The sequence below is a fragment of the Schistocerca nitens genome, chromosome 3 (genome assembly GCF_023898315.1).
Source record: "Schistocerca nitens isolate TAMUIC-IGC-003100 chromosome 3, iqSchNite1.1, whole genome shotgun sequence".
NCBI lineage: Eukaryota > Metazoa > Arthropoda > Insecta > Orthoptera > Acrididae > Schistocerca > Schistocerca nitens.
Window position 1 is genome coordinate 479,310,607 of NC_064616.1, and position 20,819 is coordinate 479,331,425.

Sequence of the window (20,819 nt, forward strand, 5' to 3'; positions counted from 1 at the left end):
CAATCGCCAGCGAGCTTATCTAAGGGACATACTTCCAACAGATGAATATATGAAAAGGAGGACTATTGAGATGTGTCCCTGTTTGAATCAGATAGAAAGAGGAATACACAACTGTGAATAATTGTAGCCATAATTACTTTGCATGTAGAACATGCAGTAATGTGAGTATCTGTGTCTGCATCTGCAGATATCTGCTACAATAATTACAATGTGATTAAAATATTATGAAACACTTATTCGCTTACAGTCCACAAAATTTTATGAAGCAGCACCACATGTTGGCAGACTATGTTATGTTAAAATTTGGCCATGATCACCTTCTAAGCTCCTATTTTACAGCATGTGAATAACAAGGTCTATCTACAGAATATGCAAAAAAACTGGATAAGGATTCTTCCTGCTCTCTTTCCCAGGACAGGCAATAACTATCAATCGAGCACTTTAATCACCCCATAGGGAATGTCTGATCACGCTTCATCTGGTTCCTTACATTGTTCAATATCCAGATTAGGAAATAGGATATTCTTCTTTGGCTATGCACAGTTTTTAAGGTATCAGCATAATTGACATGGTTGTATTCTGCGAGATTTCAGCTCTCTTTATTTGTTACCCCCTCATGCGAGCACTCTAATGTTCCATGAGGTGCACAGAATTTTCATTTACTGTTTTGTTCCTTATTTGGATGCTGTCCATACATTCCACATGAAAAGTGATGCATCGCATCTATGCCACACTGCTTGGGTGATGTCTGGATACTTTTGATCACATAGCATAGTTAACAGACGCACAGTATTTCTAACACAAAGTGTTTCTATTCAATGTATAAATTTTAAAAACAAATTCTAACTTGAATGAAATTTACACTCTGCAGCATAGTGTGGGCTGATATGAAACTTCCTTCAGATTAAAACTGTGTGCTGGATGGAGACTAACTGATGACCAATGCCTTTCATGGGCAAGTCCACTACCATTTGAGCTACTCAAGATTGGGTAGTTCAGCTGGCAGAGAACTTGCCTGTGAAAGGCAAACGTCCCAAGTTAGAGTCTCAATCCAGCACACGGTTTTCATCTGCCAGGAAGTTTCAAATTCTAAGTTACAACACAATACAAATTACAGGCAGTTAGAAAATTATAAATAATATAAGAAAAACAATCACATGAATGTATGACACAATCATAAAGTTAAGAGATGCTTCTGTAGAGAAGAAATCAGTTCAATTTATCAGAGACAACATATCATGCAAACACATTGAAATCTGTACAGTAGCATGCCAAAATTAGTTTAACAGTGCTTAAAAATGTTAGTTTACAGAAACAATGAGGATGCAGTTATTTCTATTTCTGATCTACCAATGTCTACATATAGAAGAGTATGTTTTCTAGTACACACAACTGCCAGCCTGATGAATAAGGCACATCAACAACACATGCTTACAAAGAAGCAAAAGGCAAACAATGCCTCATAGGACATTAGAAAAGTTGTTTTGGAGGCATCTTTGATACTATCAAAAATTAAGCATGCCAAAATTTGAATGGGAAAAAGAAGGAGTATAAAAAGTAAATAATTGTGAACACTCAGGCATAGTTGTCAATAAAGGAAAAAATATCCTGGTATGAGTCTGAGATCATTATGAACTATATTAATAAAAGAGACTATAAAGACAATATTGTTCAGGCTCTTCAAGCCATGGGTACAGATGTGTGGACTTCAAGTCTTCACTTTGCAAAATTAATGAACTGTTTTTACCAATATGGGACCTATATTACACATTTGTGTAGGTTGCATAGTCTTACTTTTTGCCACTAGACCTCACCACCCTCCAATCTTAGTGCCACTTATGTTATTTTGAAAATATTGCTCAGCAGAGTGGCTGCCCACAGTGCATGCTATGAAGGTAGTTTGAAATAATACATTTTTGTACACCTTAGATTTGCTTTATCTGTTGCTTTTAACACATGAAAAAGTCATATTTGATTGATATATGTTTTTACAATTATTTCTTATTTTGAGCACAGCAGATGATGAAATTCTAAGTAAATATACAAGTACTTCAGGTCACAACCTGTATTTCATAGTCAGTGCAAATAGTTTTTCATTTCAAGTTTTAGTTGTTATGGCATTGCATGAGGAAAATTCTCCCCATTATCTAATGTTTAGCCATATTTAACTTAATTGTTAGGAAACAGATTATTATAAAATCGAGAATTAATTTATGTTGTTATTTTCAGTTATCGGAGATGAAGAAATACTTCACACACTGGAGGAGAGCAATTTCAGTTTAGCCTCAGACAACGAGTTTTGAAAAAACTCAAATGAGGAGACATTGTCAAATCTGCAGTGGCTATTGAAGCCTACAGAAATCAAAGTTGAAGACACAAAATCTAACACATTGAAGAACAAAGTACATGGCTATAAGTTAAAGTGGACTCAATCAAAAATGGCAAACCAGCAACCAGGAAAAGACAGTTATGAAGAACTGACCCACAGTGTATTCATGGTATTCTTTGAATATTATAAGGATCTACATCTACATCCATTCTCTGCAAGCCACCTGACGGTGTGTGGCGGAGGGTACCCTCAGTACCTCTATCGGTATGCCTCTGTGTGGGCTCTAATCTCTCTGATTTTATCCTCATGGTCTGTTCACAAGATATATGTAGGAGGAAGCAATATACTGCTTGACTCCTCGGTGAAGGTATGTTCTCGAAACTTCAACAAAAGCCCATACCAAGCTACTGAGCATCTCTCTTGCAGAGTCTTCCATTGGCGTTTATCTATCATTTCCGTAACCCTTTCGCAATTACTAAATGACCCTGTAATGAAGCATGCTGCTCTCTGTTGGATCTTCTCTCTCTCTTCTATCAACCCTATCTGGTACGGATCCCACACTGGCGAGCAGCATTCAAGCAATGGGTGAACAAGTGAACTGTAACCTACTTCCTTTGTTTTCGGACTGCATTTCCTTAGGATGCTTCCAATGCATCTCAGTCTGGCATCTGCTTTACCGATGATTAATTTCATATGGTCATTCCATTTTAAATCACTCCTAATGTGTACTCCCAGATAATTTATGGAATTAACTGCTTCCAGTTGCTGACCTGCTATATTGTAGCTAAATGATAAAGGATCTTTCTTTCTATGTAGTCACAGCACATTACACTTGTCTACATTGAGTTTCAATTGCCATTCCCTGCACCATGTGTCAATTCATTGCAGATCCTCCTGCATTTGATTACAATTTTCCATTGTTACAACCTCTCGATATACTACAGCATCATCCGCAAAAAGCCTCAGTGAACTTCCGATGTTATCCACAAGGCCATTTATATACATATTGTGAATAGCAACAGTCCTACGACACTCCCCTGCGGCACACCTGGAATCACTCTTACTTCGGAAGACTTCTCTCCATTGAGAATGAGATGCTGCGTTCTATTATCTAGGAACTCTTCAATCCAATCACACAATTCGTCTGATAGTCCATATGCTCTTACTTTGTTCATTAAGTGACTGTGGGGAACTGCATCAAACACCTTGCGGAAGTCAAGAAACATGGCATCTACCTGGGAAACCGTGTCTATGGCCCTCTGAGTCTCGTGGACGAATAACGCGAGCTGGGTTTCACAAAATCTTCTTTTTCAAAACCCATACTGATTCCAACACAGTAGATTTCTAGTCTCCAGAAAAGTCATTATACTCTAACATAATACATGTTCCAAAATTCTACAACTGATCGACATTAGAGATATAGATCTATAGTTCTGCACATCTGTTCGGCATCCCTTCTTGAAAACGGGAATGCCTCTGCCCTTTTCCAATCTTTTGGAACACTATGCTCTTCTAGAGACCTACGGTACACCGCTGCAAGAAGGAGGCAAATTCTTTCGCATACTCTGTGTAAAATCTAACTGGTATCCCATCAGGTCCAGCGGCCTTTCCTCTTTTCAGTGATTTTAATTGTTTTTCTATCCCTTTGTAATCTATTTCGATATCTACCATTTTGTCATCTGTGCGACAATCTAGAGAAGGAACTACAGTGCAGTCTTCGTCTGTGAAACAGCTTTGAAAAAAGACATTTAGTATTTCGGCCTTTAGTCTTTCATCCTCTGTTTCAGTACCATTTTGGTCACAGAGTGTCTGGACATTTTGTTTTGATCCACCTACCGCTTTGACATAAGACCAAAATTTCTTAGGAATTTCTGCCAAGTCAGTACATAGAACTTTGCTTTCGAATTCGTTGAATGCCTCTCGCATAGCCCTCCTCACACATTTCACTTCGTGTAATTTTTTTGTCTGCAAGGCTTTGGCTATGTTTATGTTTGCTGTGAAGTTCCCTTTGCTTCCGTAGCAGTTTTGTAACTCAGTTGTTGTACTACAGTGGCTCTTTTCCATCTGTTATGATCTTCCTTGGCACATACTCATCTAACGCATATTGTACGATGGTTTTGAACTTTGTCCACTGATCCTCATCACTATCTGCACTTGAGATAAAACTTTTGTGTTGAGCTGTCAAGTTCTCTGAAATCTGCTTTTTGTCACTTTTGCTAAACAGAAAAATCTTCCTACCTTTTTTAATATTTCTATTTACGGATGAAATCACCGATGCTGTAACCGCTTTATGAGTGCTGATTACCTGTTCTGCATTAACTGTTTCAAATAGTTCGGGTCTGTCACCAGAAGGTCTAATATGTTATCTCCACGAGCCAGTTCTCTGTTTAACTGCTCAAGATAGTTTTCAGATAATGTACTTAAAAAAATTTCACTGGATTCTTTGTCCCTGCCATCCATTATGAACATTTGAGTCTCCCAGTCTATACCTGGTAAATTAAGATCTCCATCCAAAACTATAACATGGTCCGGAAATCTACTAGAAATATTTTCCAAATTTTACTTCAGATGTTCTGCCACAACAGCTGCTGAGGCAGGGGGCCTATAGACACATCCAATTACCATGTTTGAGCCTGCTTTAACCGTTACCTTCACCCAAATTATTTCACATTTCAGATCTCCGTCAATTTCCTTCGATTTTTGGAACATTGCTGCAGAACAAACAAATATCTATCATGTGCAAAAGAATTCTGCAAATCTGAACACAAACATTAATGGAACTCTTTCCTTTATTGGCCTTGGGATCCTTATGGGCACACTCATGTTATCACGAGCCAGAATGTACAGGAGTACGTCACCTGATATGCCTCTTATCACTAATATTATGACACAGGATAGGTATATGAAAGAATTTAAATTTTGTAAATAATGTAGATGACCACAACAGGACTAATAAACTCTGGGTAGTAAGGCCTATAATTAATTCTTTGAAGAAAAAGTGAATCACGTAGCCACAATCTAAAACATTTCTTAATTTATGATGCTCAGGTGGTCCCTTTCTCTGGAACATGTGGCATGAGAACACATGTTCCACATAAGCCTAATCCACTTGGGTTAAAGAACTTTATTTCAGGTTCCACATGTGGTCTAGTTCTTGACTTCACTATTTATATTCAGAAAGGAACATTGCCTGAATCTAATTAAAAGAAATAGATTTATGAGCAGGTTTAATTACACTTTCGACTGTGACAGTTCCCAAAAAATGGACAGCGTGTAATACACAGTGACAGATTTTTTACAGGCATTAAGTCAACTGAGCTGTTAGATAACAATATGTCTCCAACAGAAACTGTCATGAAAAACAGAATTTCTGAGGTGGTTTCAGAATTGAAAGAGTTGATGGTGATTTGAATAGAGGGGATTAGGACAAATACGTAAGGCAAGACAAAAAGGTGTGTGCCCTTAAATGAAAAGATATGTCTTATTCCTCCTGTGTTGTAAGTGTAAACACCAGGACAAAAATGTGACCAGTTATACTGTTTATTCATTTTCCTGATTTCACTATTGTTAATCATTTGATTGTGTACAAAAAGTCTTGTGCAAAAGAAGGAGTACCAAAATTTAACTATGTGTCTGTATTAAATTTCAGATTGAATTTGGGCAATGAGCTAATAAAAGTTCTCTCATGTGAAAAATTTCTCTCAGTTCTCCAGAGAAATATGAGAACGAGTGGGAGAGCACTGACAGTTATGAAGCTGATCAATACACCCAAGAGAAGAATCATTGTCCCCCAGCCAAGACACCTTTGTCGATATGACCAGGTTGCAAATCTTCCCTAATATGTAGAGCCACAGAATGCATCTAAATGTCACTATGAACAAGACGATTTGCAAGAAGTGTAATTTATATTTATGTGTACTTAAAAATAACTGCTTTTTAAAATTAAATGAACCAAAATCTTAAAATGTGTTACAAAATTTTTTTCTTCTGCTGATTGAGACCTGAAGTACACATGTGTACCTTAAATATTTTAGAAAATACAAAAAATGAAAATTTAAAAAATGTATCTCTGTGTAACAACAATAAAACAAATGATGAAAACATTTTTCTTTATTTATTTTATCACTGGGACTGAAGAGGTTAATGATGTTCGATAAAAGTGCACTTTGCATGATGAACGATAGGAACTGAACAGGAAGAATTGAGAGTCTAAAGTGGACAGCCAATCACACTGCCTGTTCGTAATTTCCTAGGATTCATAAATGAAGTTAGCTAGTATTTTGTTTCATTTGTAGTCATTTAAGCTTTGCTATTAGGTACCAACCTAACCAAAACCTAAGAAATAGTGACGTATTCAGAAAAAAAAGAAAAAGAAAAACAGGACAACCAAGATTACAAGACTGTGTGGTTCTCAATGGCTACCATATACTACCATCCGATTGACTATGGCCAATGATGATGAACCGCTAACAGCAGAATGCAACAGAAGAACTGCACTTGAACCAAGTTTTTATTATTTATTATATTTCAAGGAAACTGTATAATAAAAAGAACATCAAGTGATCTAGATGGCATTAATTGTTATGCATGGTTGTTTGGTGCAATTAGGCAACATTATCACAAAGTTGAATAGGAAGCTGAAGTACGTCCAAATTGAAACATGAGATAAACATGAAAAGGATTCCATTTACTGATTGGCTTTCACATTAAAGAAAACTGTAAAGCTATGAGTGAAGTCCTATAAGCACATTATAATATATCCCCGAATTTTATTTAGAGCAGGGAAAATGTTTCCACAAATTCTTAATGTTTTATGCTTAACATAGGGCATTAGCAGCTGCAGAAAATTAGAAAGATAAAGGCAATGAAATCAAAGCAGTGCAATATTGGTGCCCACAAATAAAACCAAATTTATTATTGTAAACTATTTGCCTCTGATGGCCTCATTGTGATGAGATGTTAAACCTAAATGTTCCAGTGCTGTTACACAATCACCAGTGAGTTTCTCTTCATTTAATAGTAAAACATAACTCACATTGTATCTAAATGTAAGGTTGAGATAACAGTCAACAGCTTTATAAAATTAGTTCAACAAAAGCCTTAACAGTATTTTTGTTGTTAGTGTTACTGTCTGTCTTGAGCAGTCAAATAATGAGTGTAAACAGTTATTTTATCTGCAACTAGAGGAACTTCTTTTTTGCTTTGCTATACTTACTATGAGATGAAAACATATGTCTAAACCTGTCACAAAAATCACTAAAAAATTAGTAGATCCATTTTTGACATGTTTTTGTTCCATAGAAAGTACAGCAAAGTAAAAAAAAAAATTATTCTAATTATTTGCAGCTGATAAACACAGATGCTCATATAATTAAACATGAAGCATACTGGTTTGCACAAAAAAAAGGTCAACCAAATTCAGAACCAATCCACATAGTCGTCTAATGACCACTGATTTAAAATACTGGCTACTCTAAACGTACAGAAAAAAAGTTCACACTATTCAGAGACGGACAGCCCACACAGCTTCCAACACTTAAATTAACCAATAACCGTGGCAACATGAAGGGCATCCAGCCACAACATTAAAATAAAATTACCAAATCCAGAAAAACACCAGATACTGTGTGATAGAACAAACCTTGGGAAAGAGTGTGTTGCAGCTGATGAACTGTATAAAAATTCTGTATGTACTGAACAATACAATACAAAATGAATCATGAAATGTGATGTTAAGCAGTATGGTTGGTTGGTTGGTTAAAGGGTTATGGGACTAAACAGTCCCTTCATTCATTGGACAGTCCATTCGGAGTTAGCTCCATCAGCCAGAAATCTGACTGAATTATGATAGTAAGTAAGAGTAGTAAAATCAAGGCATTAAAAGGAATATATAGGCCAGAGATGGGAAATAATTGCTTCTGAGATAAAATAATATAGCTCAGGTCGGCTTGCAAGGCATAAAACAGACCAGGTACCCCCACAGCTCATCTGAGGCAAGAGACACCTTCCCCACTAGTCTGGCAGGTGTGTGCTGTCCAATGTTCCTCACAACTCAGGACGTGACGGGCAGTGCGCCTCCCACAACCATCCCACCCCATCTGATACAAAGTGTAAAAAGATGGGAATAAAACTCTCTCCAGAGCAAGCATAAAATCTGTTCAACTGTCCTGTCATGATTGACCAGTATCAAAGATAAGGAATGCTTAATGTCTTGCTATCATCTGAGTGCTGTATGAAGGGGCCCCTCTTACAAATACATAAAATATGGTGCAACAGAGAAAAGGGCTAACCACATCTAAAAGAACTAAAAACAGAGTAAAAAAAGGGATGGACATGGTGGCTGATGGAGGAGATATAGATGATAGGTCCTCGGACCTACTATGCAACAGGAGACACCCCTAACCTAACCATCCCAAATGCAGTTTAAAACATTAGGTCTGAGAAAGATCACCGACTCTGAGGAAACAAAAGACAAATTCAACTGTCCATACACCATCTGCCAACAGCAGATGCAGGATGTGTCAACCACAACGTACAGTGGCTGCTTATATAAAATAAAACTATGGGTTAATATGGAATGGCTGATGCAGAGACAATTCAGGGCAGTGGATTCCTTCTGGGAAGAATGGAAGAAGGAATGCCATAATGCTGTGGTTTCCTTGATAGTGCAGAGTTTACTAGAAGGAACAGAAGCCCATCATGTTCCATCTCAGAGTGCGTCAAGGTCTTACCAGCACCTGCAAATCTATGCACAGGATCGTCGAAGTTAATTTTAGGCTAGTAACTGCTTCACTAGACAGTCAGCCCGTTTGTTCCCACAGGTACTTATGACTTAGGACCCAGAGAAAGACAAACGAGCAGGGAGTATGACTAAGGTCAGAGAAAAGGTTATAAATAGCAGCCATCACAGGGTGACAAGAAAAACATCGATGAATAGCCTAGAGACTGCTCACTGTGTCACTACACATTACAACATGGTCACGGGAGGTCTGGTCAATAATGTGTAGGGCTCTGTTACTGGCTATTAGCTCAAAAAAAAAAAAAGTGTTCCTTGCAATGAATGTTGATCCTAACTAGCAGAAAACATAAAAGCAAACTCATGCTATCTATGGTTTTATAGGTGTCTGTGTACATGACGGTAGCACTCTCATACTCATGAAGAACGAACAGGAAAAGATGCCGAAACATCACGGGTTGACAAACTTTAGGTTCTTGAAATAACAGATAACTCCTAATCTGTGGTCTGGGTACTAACTAAGAAAAGGTGCACAATAATACATGGGGAGCACACTAAGGGTAGTACCAGACATTACGGCAGAGGGTCTCAAGGTGTATTCCAACTCAGAAACCCATCACAAATTTGATAAGTTGCACAATTATGAAATTGTTGTATGATGATTGCCTAAGTTAGAAAGAGTTGGTACTGTTGAAACTGAAGAGGGGCGATACAACGATGCTGCTGATCCATAAATCTGGCAACTATAGTTCAGCTGAGACAAGATCATAGTGTAGTAAATATGAAGTGAAGTAATGTGTTCCACACCCCAACCTGTGTGGGAGAGGAAGAACATGAGATTAAGTTCTCCCATGTATCTAGTCCTAAAAATTGGGACTGCATTGCATTGTCCTATTGCTGAGTACCCAGAGTTCTGAACTATTGTATGACAGCAGAAATGCATGGCCTCCATTTTCATGGGAGAAAATTGGAAGTCATGGTAGTATGTCCAAGTAGAAGTGCTTGAGAGGCCTCCCTGGAGCTGGGGTTGAGCTGAGGCTACAAATTAGGAGCTATACCAAATGTAAAAGTTGTCAACATACAGCACAGGAGTAACCACTAGTTTGACAGAGTTAATTAGCCCATTGATGGTGATATGGAAGAGTGCAACACTCAGCACAGAGCCTCGAGGGATGCGACACTCTTGGACCTGTGGGTAGCTGAGCAAAATATCAACTCTAACCTGAAATTATCAGAGGAATAAAAACTGACCAATAAAAATCAGTGGAGTGCATCTAAAACCCCACTCAGGGAGGGTAACTGTGTTGCAGCAGTCAGTGTTGTATGTCTTAAATACACAAAAAAGTACTACAATGACACTGTCAGAGTAAACATATGGTTGGTTGTGGATTGTCCCTTCCAGAAAGAATCCTAGTAGGGTGACGAAAGACTCCAGTATAATTTTTGGCTACCATCCTTTCAAGAGGTTTGTAGAGCATGTTGGTGAGACTAATCAGTCAGCAGTTGTTGACAGACGCTGATTTAATGGTCGAAATGATGAAACTACATCTCCATTGTGAAATAATGTTGAACATCCTCCTGAGTAGATTGATTCTGTGAGTTGCATTCAGATGATGGATCATCAGATCATGAATCAATCAGGGCCTGGTGCCATATTGGGTGATGAGTCAAGAGGCTGAAGCAAACCCTACTCAATGAAAAGTTCATTACACAAATTCAGGGTTACTGGGAGAGGGGGCAGGGGTAGTAAAGAATAGAAGAATGTCTTCGACTTGTCTTTTATACTTTTATGCGTTTTTAAGATAGATGGGTAAAAAGACGATGCTGAGGAAGTGCTCAGTACGAACCAATACATCAGTAGAAATATTACTAACGAAACAGTTGTTAATCTTTGGCAGCCAAGCAGAGTAAGGAGATTGGCACACACTTGGGATACACAGGCAAACATTTCCCAGAAGGAGACTTAAGTACCTCTTGCATTCCTTCTTACTGTGTTTAGTCAGATAGGGAGTCACTTAAAAGAAATGAGAGCAGTATGCAAAGGACGTTGACTTGAGACAGTCATGAATAGCTGTTGCAAGGTCTTTGGTCCACCAGAGTGCCTGTGGAGAGTGGAGGGAGCCCATAGAAAAGATGACAGCAGTTCCAGTGGCACCAATTATTGCAAATACATCTCTGACATTCTTCACACACCGACAATACGACTTCACATACAATGGTAGACCACATGATTCTGCCTTTTTCAGGAAGCGAATACCCTTCAAAAGTGATGATTAATGCTTTGGTATCAGCCTTGTTGTTTGGCGAGCCTCAGTGTATGAAGTGCGCCCCTCGCTTCTCCAAGTTTCCGCGGAATTCCTTGTCCATCTGTAGCATTGAGTCTTAGTGAAAAATGAAACACTGTGTAATGTCTATGTTTGTATGGGATTTACAGTAACAAGTAGATTTTTTTTTTAAGAGAGGAACGCTCAGGACTGAACAGGATTTGATGTTTTAATTAAGACAGTGCCTATTCATAATTGACTGAGAAAATAGAGTTCTCCAAATACATTTTCAATATTCTCATCAAAGAACATTGTCGTAGTAGACAGAAAAGGCTCTCCATCAGTCTGAGCACAAATCAGGAACTGACAGGAGTAAGTACTGCAGTTTCCTCGGTTTTTCTTTCCCCTCATGGCATGGCCAAAGAGTGAAAGTTCTTAGGATTGTAATGATCTGCACTAAAGAACTCAGGTCTATCTGAAGAGGCTGCTCGAGCCTCACAGTCAACAGCTGATAACTTTGTTCTTTTCACTCTGTGTGATATCTGCGATGCTGCCTATTTCAGTTGAAGGCTCTCCCCATGGACATTACCGAGCCGGAGCAATGACCACCTGGCCTGAAAGCTACTGGCAACAGTCCTTGAGCACCCCAGATGGACAGGTACCTGCTCCTTGGGACATGCAGAGAGGTAACTGATCAGGCATCAATAGTGCATTCTCAGCATAGTTGGGAGTCTACTACCACACAGGTACCTGGAAAACCCTCCCATTGGGCTGGCTATAAAGTTGTGTATCAGATGACCTTCCTCCCACTGCTGTTGACAAAAATTTTGAGAAACTGGAGGTAAAATCCAGATGTAGCCAACTAAGAGAAGAGTTGTAAAATAAATAAAGTAAGAAAACCATTTTCTACATCCTACAAACAAGTCAGATTGTCAACAGGGAATCTGTTCTACAGACCACGCCTGAGAAAATATACAATCAGGAGTAAGACTGCAACACAGGAAAGGAAAAAGTATTACAATGGCTGGAGCCCTATGCTTCCCATGCATGTACTCACAGAAGATTTGAGTAATCTCTGAGGGGTTCAGCTATATGTTCTTAGAGAAAAAGTTTGGCTAACCTACTGACTATACTCAGTTATGTTTTACAGCAAAATAAAGAGAAAGTCAATGAACTGATCACTAAAAACAAATGGGAAATAGATAACAAGAAATTTTGTCTTTCTTGAGGTAAAATCTTCAAAATATATTTATTTTTCAAGTAAATGAGGACATAAATATTCAGCTTTGCATAGAAATCCACCCCACGGTACCCAAGAGATCATGCATGCACTTTCATTAAATGGCATTGCATAGCAGTGGTACCATTACTCAATAATGTCTCAAGTATATGAGTAATAGACCCACATTGAAATTTGATTGATTTACAATGTTTTACTTACATGAAAGAAATAATTACATACCAAATCTTAAAAACTAATCACAGCTACATGCAGAAAACAACCAGATAATAGCAAATAGTTCATACCATTTCAGAGCTTGACCATTGTAGTCCAGCCACATTTCTGCATTCTGTTTATCTGGATGTATATGACGAATGAAATGTTTACGTATCTGTAACAGTTAATGCAAACAAGATGTAATGTCAATTTCAATACACCGAGGTCAAAAATGAAGGCATAAGAGAGATCAACTTATTGAGGCCCACCACCCTCTTTCTACAGCATATATATCATTATGGCAGTTTAGAAAACAACAGGGCATCATGTATTCTTTTGATTTTTGAGATCCCTGCTTTAGTTACATCAGCTGTTATGAATTGGTAAGTATGCACTTTTTTATTTATAAATTGGGAAATCAGAAGTAATGACCTTTAACTGATAGAAAATGTAGATTGACGTAATGTAAATTATTTTGAAATTCTTCATACGGCATGTGGGTACAATAATGCACAACAAAATTTCACTTCCCACTTCCTTTCCACACAATTATTTAATTAAAATTATGGACTTTTTTACTCACTTCCCATGAGACCACGTGAGCCAAAGCTACTTAGTCACAGACAAATCAATAATTCACAGAACACCAATAAAACAGGTAAATTTTTTAAAAAATCACTGATAGTGCTTATCCTGGTTTATTTTAAGGCAAGTCCCTCATTTCCATTCCCAGTAACAGAATTGTGGACCACTTACAGAGAATTCAATGCCCAGTATCCAGATTTTTAATTTATCTTTAGGTGGATACAGTCTACGATGATTTTATCACATTGTATATCTGATTCAATGACACAGAAACTAGGATGTGTTTGGTATACCACACAAAGTAGCCCAATATTTCAAAATCATTTACCAAAACCAGAACAGCATTAGTGAAAACTTGGTAACAGAAACAAGATGGTATTTTCTACTCTTCACTTTTAGATACTGTTGATCAGTGTACCACAAATTTTGGTCTTAATGTTGTTAATTTATGCTTTACTTATGTGAATGTCGCACCATAGGCTACTCTATCTCTAATAGTGAGTAGTGAATCAAGCCAACAACCTTGCCACAGTGGTAACATTGGTTGCAGTCAGATCACCAAAGGTGAGCACTCTTGGGCTTGGCTAGCACTTCAATGGGTGACCTCCCAGATCTGTCGAGCGCTGTTGTCAAGCAGGATGGACTCAGCTCTTGTGAGGCCAATTGAGGAGCTAGAGCTATTTGACTGTAAAATAGCAGCTCTGGTCACAAAAACTGACAGCAGCCAGGAGAGCAGTGTGCTGACCACATGCCCCTCCATATCTGAATCCAATGACACCTACTGGCTGAGGATGACACAGTGATCAGTCGGTACTGTTGGACCTTCCGAGTCCTGTTCAGGTGAAGAAGAGTAGCGAACCAGCACTAAACATAACAACAGATGACTTATTCAAGTATCAAAGGACACTAAAAGCAATGCCTTGTTGATACAGTCGTCCTCCTTCACCTCTCACTATTCAGTTGCAGTTACTGCAGTCCATTCAGGTGATACCTCTTTATAATACAGATGTTTATCACCAGGATTTCTCTTTCTAATGTTTTTTATGAAACTTATGTCAAATCAAATGCCTGATTTAGTTTTTCTTCTCTATATAATGTTAATGATTCTCATTTTCCCTTTAATTTCTTTTAATATTTGTTCATTGGATTTTCTTTCAGTAAAGGATGTTTTTTTGGCTCTTCTCCACGTCCACATTCTATCACTTTTAATCCACTGTACTACTATTGTCATCTGTTACTGTACTTCTGAAATAGCAAAATTCATTTACTTGCATTAGTGGTGTATTTCCTTCCCTGTTTGGTTTATATATCATCATTTTAGAAGTTTTGTATTTATTTTCAATTTGTGGGTGTTTAAGGTACCAGAAGAATATTTAACATACAGCTCATGATTTTCAGGATCCCACTGTTACTACTAGGTACATCAGCAGCAAATCAAATGCATTGTTATGTGCTTAAATCTCATTTTTATCCCTTTGATGCCCCTTTTCATTTTATGTATTTCACTTTCTATAAATAAATTAAATTAATAAAGATGGAGACGAAGGATAGCCTTGCCTCACAGATCATCTTATTGACGACACTTTCTTAAAGCAACTGATACCTATTTCTCTAGTCCAATTTTTGTATATATTGAATGAATCTTTCATCTCTTTGGTCTATTCCAGTTTTATTCAGTTTTCTGTCCATCCTATCAAAAAGCTTATCTAGCTCAACAAACATAGCACACATTTTCCTTTTCATCTCAACTATTGTTTTTAAAATCATCTGTAGTACCACTAGAGCTTCCACAGCTCTTCTCTTAAATTAAAATTGGTCTTCTCTTGAATGTTGGTTACTATTAGCTTTTAAGCTCTCTTTAACAATACTTAGTAGAATTCTTTAGTATGGCTTACATATGCCATGGTCCTGTAACTTGAACAGTCACTGGCATTTCCTTTCTGAAGTATAATAGTTGTTTCACTTATTAATTGCATTAATTGCACTGGCAGTGTTCCAGCCTCACGAAAAATGCGCAAGTGCGCCCCCCCCCCCCACACACACACACAATTTGAACAACTGTTCTTTTACCTATCTCCAGCATTCTTTAACAACCCAGCAAGGATATTACCTGTTGCAGGCACTTTGACGTTTTTCAAGTTGTTTAAAACATTGTTATGATCCAGTAACTGGTGAGCCTGTGACTTCATTTCCACTTCATCCATTGTGATTATTTAATCTCTGACACATAGTTCTCTGATGCACTCTTTCCACCTATCTGTTATTTCAAATAGCATGCAACCTTTATCCACTATTTTGCTACAGCTTTCATTAGGTCTTGTATCTTCTTAGTTATTTGTCTCACCCATTTATCTTTTTGTATGATGAATAGAGTTATTTAGTTTTTGATTTTTCTGTTTCATTAATTTTTTAAGCTTTTTCATTCTTTTCTGTAATTCAGTATTTCTTGTATCACCCACGGTTTCCTTGTCTTCTGTTTTTCATTACTTAGTATATCCTGCACTCTTGTGATGCTCTTTCCTTATTTCCTCACAGCTTAGAATTTCCTAATTTATCTAGTCTGTCTCCACTTGAAATTTCTCAGTGGTGTCTTAATACTTCGCAATTATATATTTGACTTAATCTAATTTGTACTTTGATGGTTTTTTAAACATAATACTGCACTTTACTGTAACTATTATGTGATCACTATCTAAGTCAAAAGCATGGTGACAATGATTGGATTTTATTTGGTTTCTTATCTTTGTTCGACTAGAATAGAGTCTATTTTGTATCTAGCATTATCTCCTAGCGCTTTCTAGGTGCTTTTTCTGTTTCAAATTCTGAACCATGTGTTTGTTTGGGCCATTTCATAGTATTAACAGAATTCTAATAGTCTTTCACCTCTGCTATTCACTTTTTCCAAAACATATTTGCCAACCCTTTTTGAATTGTTGTGGCTGCCCACAAAGGAATTAAAGTCTCCCATTATTATAACATCATTTTTCTTTGTTACTCGTAGAAATTGTTCTGCCATTGGGAAGTAAACTTGTTATCCATGGAAGAAGCCTTTGGCTTTACCATCAGTAGTCAATCATTAATATGGTAGATATTAATCACATTTGTTCTTCCATTTTTACCCCTGAGAACATTTGCTCCACCACTAGAGACCACACATTACCACCCAGTTTCCAATACACCTAAGCACATCTAGTTCAGTATGTTTCATGATTTCTTCTAATTATTCACTTTTACAACTTCTGAACAGAGTTTCACACTGAATGCCGCGATTTTCAATTTTTTTATTACATTTAGTATTGTGAAGATTTTACTGACTGATGACTTGTGTGGCCTTGCAGTAGTGTCTTCCCCTGCTGAGTCATGGGCTCCGATTCCAATTATCAGTGGTGTGATTTATTCCCTTCTCCTTTTCCATTCTGGTCACAGAGTTTGAGATATCCTTAAGGACCTTTAATGTGGCAGTTTGTATTTGCCTTCAGCATTCTCCTGCCATTGATCGTCAGTGAGATTCACCCAACTTTCAGTTTCTCAACAACAGAACAAGATATTGCCATAACTTCCTCACAGTGTCATGAAGGAGGAGATGGCTTACACTGGCCTTTTTTCAGTCCATGCTTATACTGGTCACCTTTGGGGATTCATACCCCTAGCCATGATGAGGAGTGTCATGTCATATCACTTCACCGGAAATAGGACCTAATGGCATTTACTTCCATCTTACCAGTCAACAAAAAAGACAATCTTGCTGTAACAAAGGGTAATTTTTTTTTTAAAAGTACTCAGTTACTATATGGAAAGTGAAAACCACTAGATCCTGATGCCTCTTAAAAATAAATGCAGAAGGTCACTGGTAACTGCCTGTCACAAACTGACAGCAGATCAGCAAGACATAAAAGGAGATATTTTAAGGAAAGAACTCATTGCAGATGTTCATTTCAAGAGAAAATTTCAACTCCATCAAGCCTATAATGTCAATTATCGGACATTTCACATCAAAGGGACCAATATTAAAAAGTGTCCCCACTTGACCCTCTCCAAAGCTAATAAAATTTTATATGAAGGCTCCATATTGTCTTTGATGGTTATATATCAAATTCCAGTTCAGTATCTTCAGTGTGTGAATTTTTAGGGGCTTTTAAAAAGAGGCTATTCACCTTCACATCATGTACAAAGTGTAAATGTGTCAAGTCTGCTAGGCTTTTTTAAAAATTCTAGCAAATATTTGGTAATTTGCTTTAATATACGTAGACAACTTTTTATGCTGAAACACACCATGGATAAAATTAGGGATTTAGCCACACCTAAATATAGATACAGCTCTCTAAAGTGGCTAAACAATTCATCACGCTATTCTGAGAGCCAAGGTTTGACCAACCAGTACTATTTTTCATATGATTCAATCACACCAAAACACTTTGGAGGGGGGGGGGGGGCATTCCTACCTATGATGCCTATAAATGGATCAAATTTAATTAACATTGGATGCCTAGATGAAAAGATATGCATCTGCGCGGTGGGCCAACATTTTCTATGAACAAATTTTAGGGTATTTTTGGGGGGGACAATATCTCAACTGTGTCATGTTCAATCCTCTTTTTCTAGCCACAGCTGGAAAGAGCACGCTTTAAGCTTTCAGAGGTATATTGTTTAATTTCTGGATCTTGCATTTTGATGAATAAAAATGCCTATCAAAAGTAAAGAATATGGATTATCAATGGATACAAAAGTTAATACAATTTGAACTTGTAAATCAAAATACGCATGATTGTAGTGTCCTTTAATAGGATAAGATTTGCCTATGGTTTAGGGAATGTAACTGTGCTAATAAGAAGTGTTTATATTACTTATTGTATAGAATACAAATATAATAAAACCTCAGAAAATGCTCTTAAGACTATAAAATCTAGAAGATGGTAATGGAGCACTATGTTACGTCAGAACGTTTTAACTCTACAATGCATGGTGGCGCATATCTGCATTGTGACTCAGTTTCCACAGGCATTATAAAGCAGCAATAGTTTTTTAAGGTTCTATCATCACAGCAGTGATACAGTGCCGAATCACCTGTTGCTTTCATTATTGGCAGTTTTCCCAGTGGCAGTCTTCTGTGCAGTGTTATCTTTGGTGTTGACATTGTACAATCTTAGTGTCGAGTTCTGAGTGTTTGAATAATCAGTAATCATTGTTGTAGCTGAAGGTAAACACTAAAACAATATGTTTTGATAGCCTAATTTGTATATTCTATACACAAACAAGACTGAATCAGTCACAAGTAATTTACAAAAACTGTGAGATTTTACCGTGTGTACAGCATCCTACATTGTGCTTCAAACCAGAATAATCATGAGCTTTCAAAATTGCTTGTTATAGGTTAATAAACTATTGTCTAAAATGAACCAAGAGACCCTTACACCCTGCTACTTTAGTGGATCAGATGGAGCTGACTGTCATAAGCAATCACCATTCTATTATGTTAAAAAGTAAACTACAACCAGTCAATGAAATGTCACCAATGGACAAGGAGCATCTACAATGTAGGTCTGAGTTGATTTTATTGAAGATGCTCAAATTTGTTCATACCATAATGCCTTTTTGCTGACAAAATTTCAATTACTGCAGAGGACTAGCTGCAACTCATTTGGTACGGGAAAACACATAACCAAGAAGGCTTTAATACCTGTACCCATTGCAATGTCTGATAGGTAGAAGTTACTCACTAATGAAGTTTTTAAACCTGGTCAGAAAATTTGTACCAAATGTAGATACGAAGTGGCCCAAAAGGAATCACCCGACCAGGATAAATAAGAATCACCATCCACTGAAGACAGATGTTGTTGATGCTATTAGATACGAAGTGGCCCAAAAGGAATCACCCGACCAGGATAAATAAGAATCACCATCCACTGAAGACAGATGTTGTTGATGCTAGCTTTACTGCTAATACTTCATTATCATAACTTGAAGAGTCACCATTGAAGTGTCAATTGATCAGCAAAAGTGATTCAATGGGATACAAAAGCACAAAGTTCTGAAAGCCCAAGACAGCATTACTAAGGTAATTGCCATGGCAGCTGGTGTGAGCCAAGTAGATATTGCTCAAATACAAATGGAAGAGTGCCAAAAATGTAAAGATATGGACCTCTTAATTGAAGAACTTAATATTAAGTTTCAAATTTCAAGCAACTGCAGTAAAGTTCAAATTTTGGCCCTGGCCCTAAATAGCTAGACTATTGAAAATATGGCTAAAGAATTTGCTGTTTAAACTAAATTGGTGAAGAAGACTATGACACTAAAGATGGAAGATGGGATTTTGGCAAAATCTTGAAAACTGAAAAGAGAAAAAGCTCAATGATGAAGTAAAACAAAATGTCCTCCCTTTTTTTGAAGATTTTTCTCATTTATGCCCGGGCAAAAAGGATTGTGTTGCAGTAAGAATAAATAGGGAAAGATTCACAAGCAGAAATGTCTGCTTCTCTTTAATCTGAAAGAAATGTTCATTGCTTATTGCAAGTAATATGGAAATCAACTGAGCTTCTCAAAGTTGTTTGAGCTTAGGCCAAAATGGTGTACTACAGTTGGTACTTGTGGATCACATTCAGTATACATGTGTGCAACTCATCAAAATGTCAAATTAATGTTGGCTTCAGCAATATCAATCCAAGATGATTACAAGGATTTGATGAAAAACCTGTATACGGTTTGGAATCAAAAGACTGTATGCTGAAACGTTGTGAGGAATGCCCACGAAAAATGCAACTAGAGGCTTCTCTTGACTATGACCCTGAAGAAACAATGAAATAAAAGCAGTTGATCCATACTGATAGCCACAAATTGGAGACATGTCAGAACTACTGAAGATGTCATGGAGGCACTGATTCTGAAAATTACCATTGTAAGAAGCCATCACATTGTGTCACAACACTTAAGTTCATACCTTAAACAGCTCAAAGGAAATCTTGCAGAAAATGAATTAGTTATACTGAAGGATTCTGCTGAGAATTATAGAATTATTCCTTTGTTGTTCAAGGTGCTGTGCAAGAATTTCATTGGGTGAATTATCATGCCACATTACATCTATTTGTTGTCTATTTTAGTGGCAAAGAATGTCAGTGTTAGCATTTGTATTATCAACAACTATCTCCATCATGATACCATTGCTATCAATGCCTTTCAAACAAAGTTAATAGCATATTTAAAGACAAAGACTGAAAACATTATGAGCATTTATTGCTTTAGTGATAGTTCAGCTGCTCAATTTAAGAATCTCAAAAATTTCATCAATTTATGTCTGCACAAAAAGGATTTTGGCATCACTTGGCAAATGGAATTTTTTTGGAAAAAGCCACAATAAATTGCTCTGTGATGGTTTTGGGGGAACAGCAAGAACACTAACTGCCCACGTTAGTCTGCATAGACCCTTAGATAACCAACTATTGACCCCATATGATTTGTTCAAATTCTGTGATT

General features: G+C 37.3%; 1 protein-coding gene across 3 annotated transcripts in view; it reads right to left on the bottom strand.

Annotated features, from left to right (window-relative positions):
• The window catches only part of LOC126248408 (autophagy protein 5), a 156,567-nt gene that overhangs the window by 118,134 nt on the left and 17,614 nt on the right, over window positions 1-20,819 (bottom strand). For all 3 annotated transcript variants that reach the window (XM_049949361.1, XM_049949363.1, XM_049949362.1), the window contains exon 2: window positions 12,857-12,942. In XM_049949361.1, the coding sequence (XP_049805318.1) occupies window positions 12,857-12,942 (86 nt within the window). The remainder of the gene's footprint in view (window positions 1-12,856; window positions 12,943-20,819) is intronic.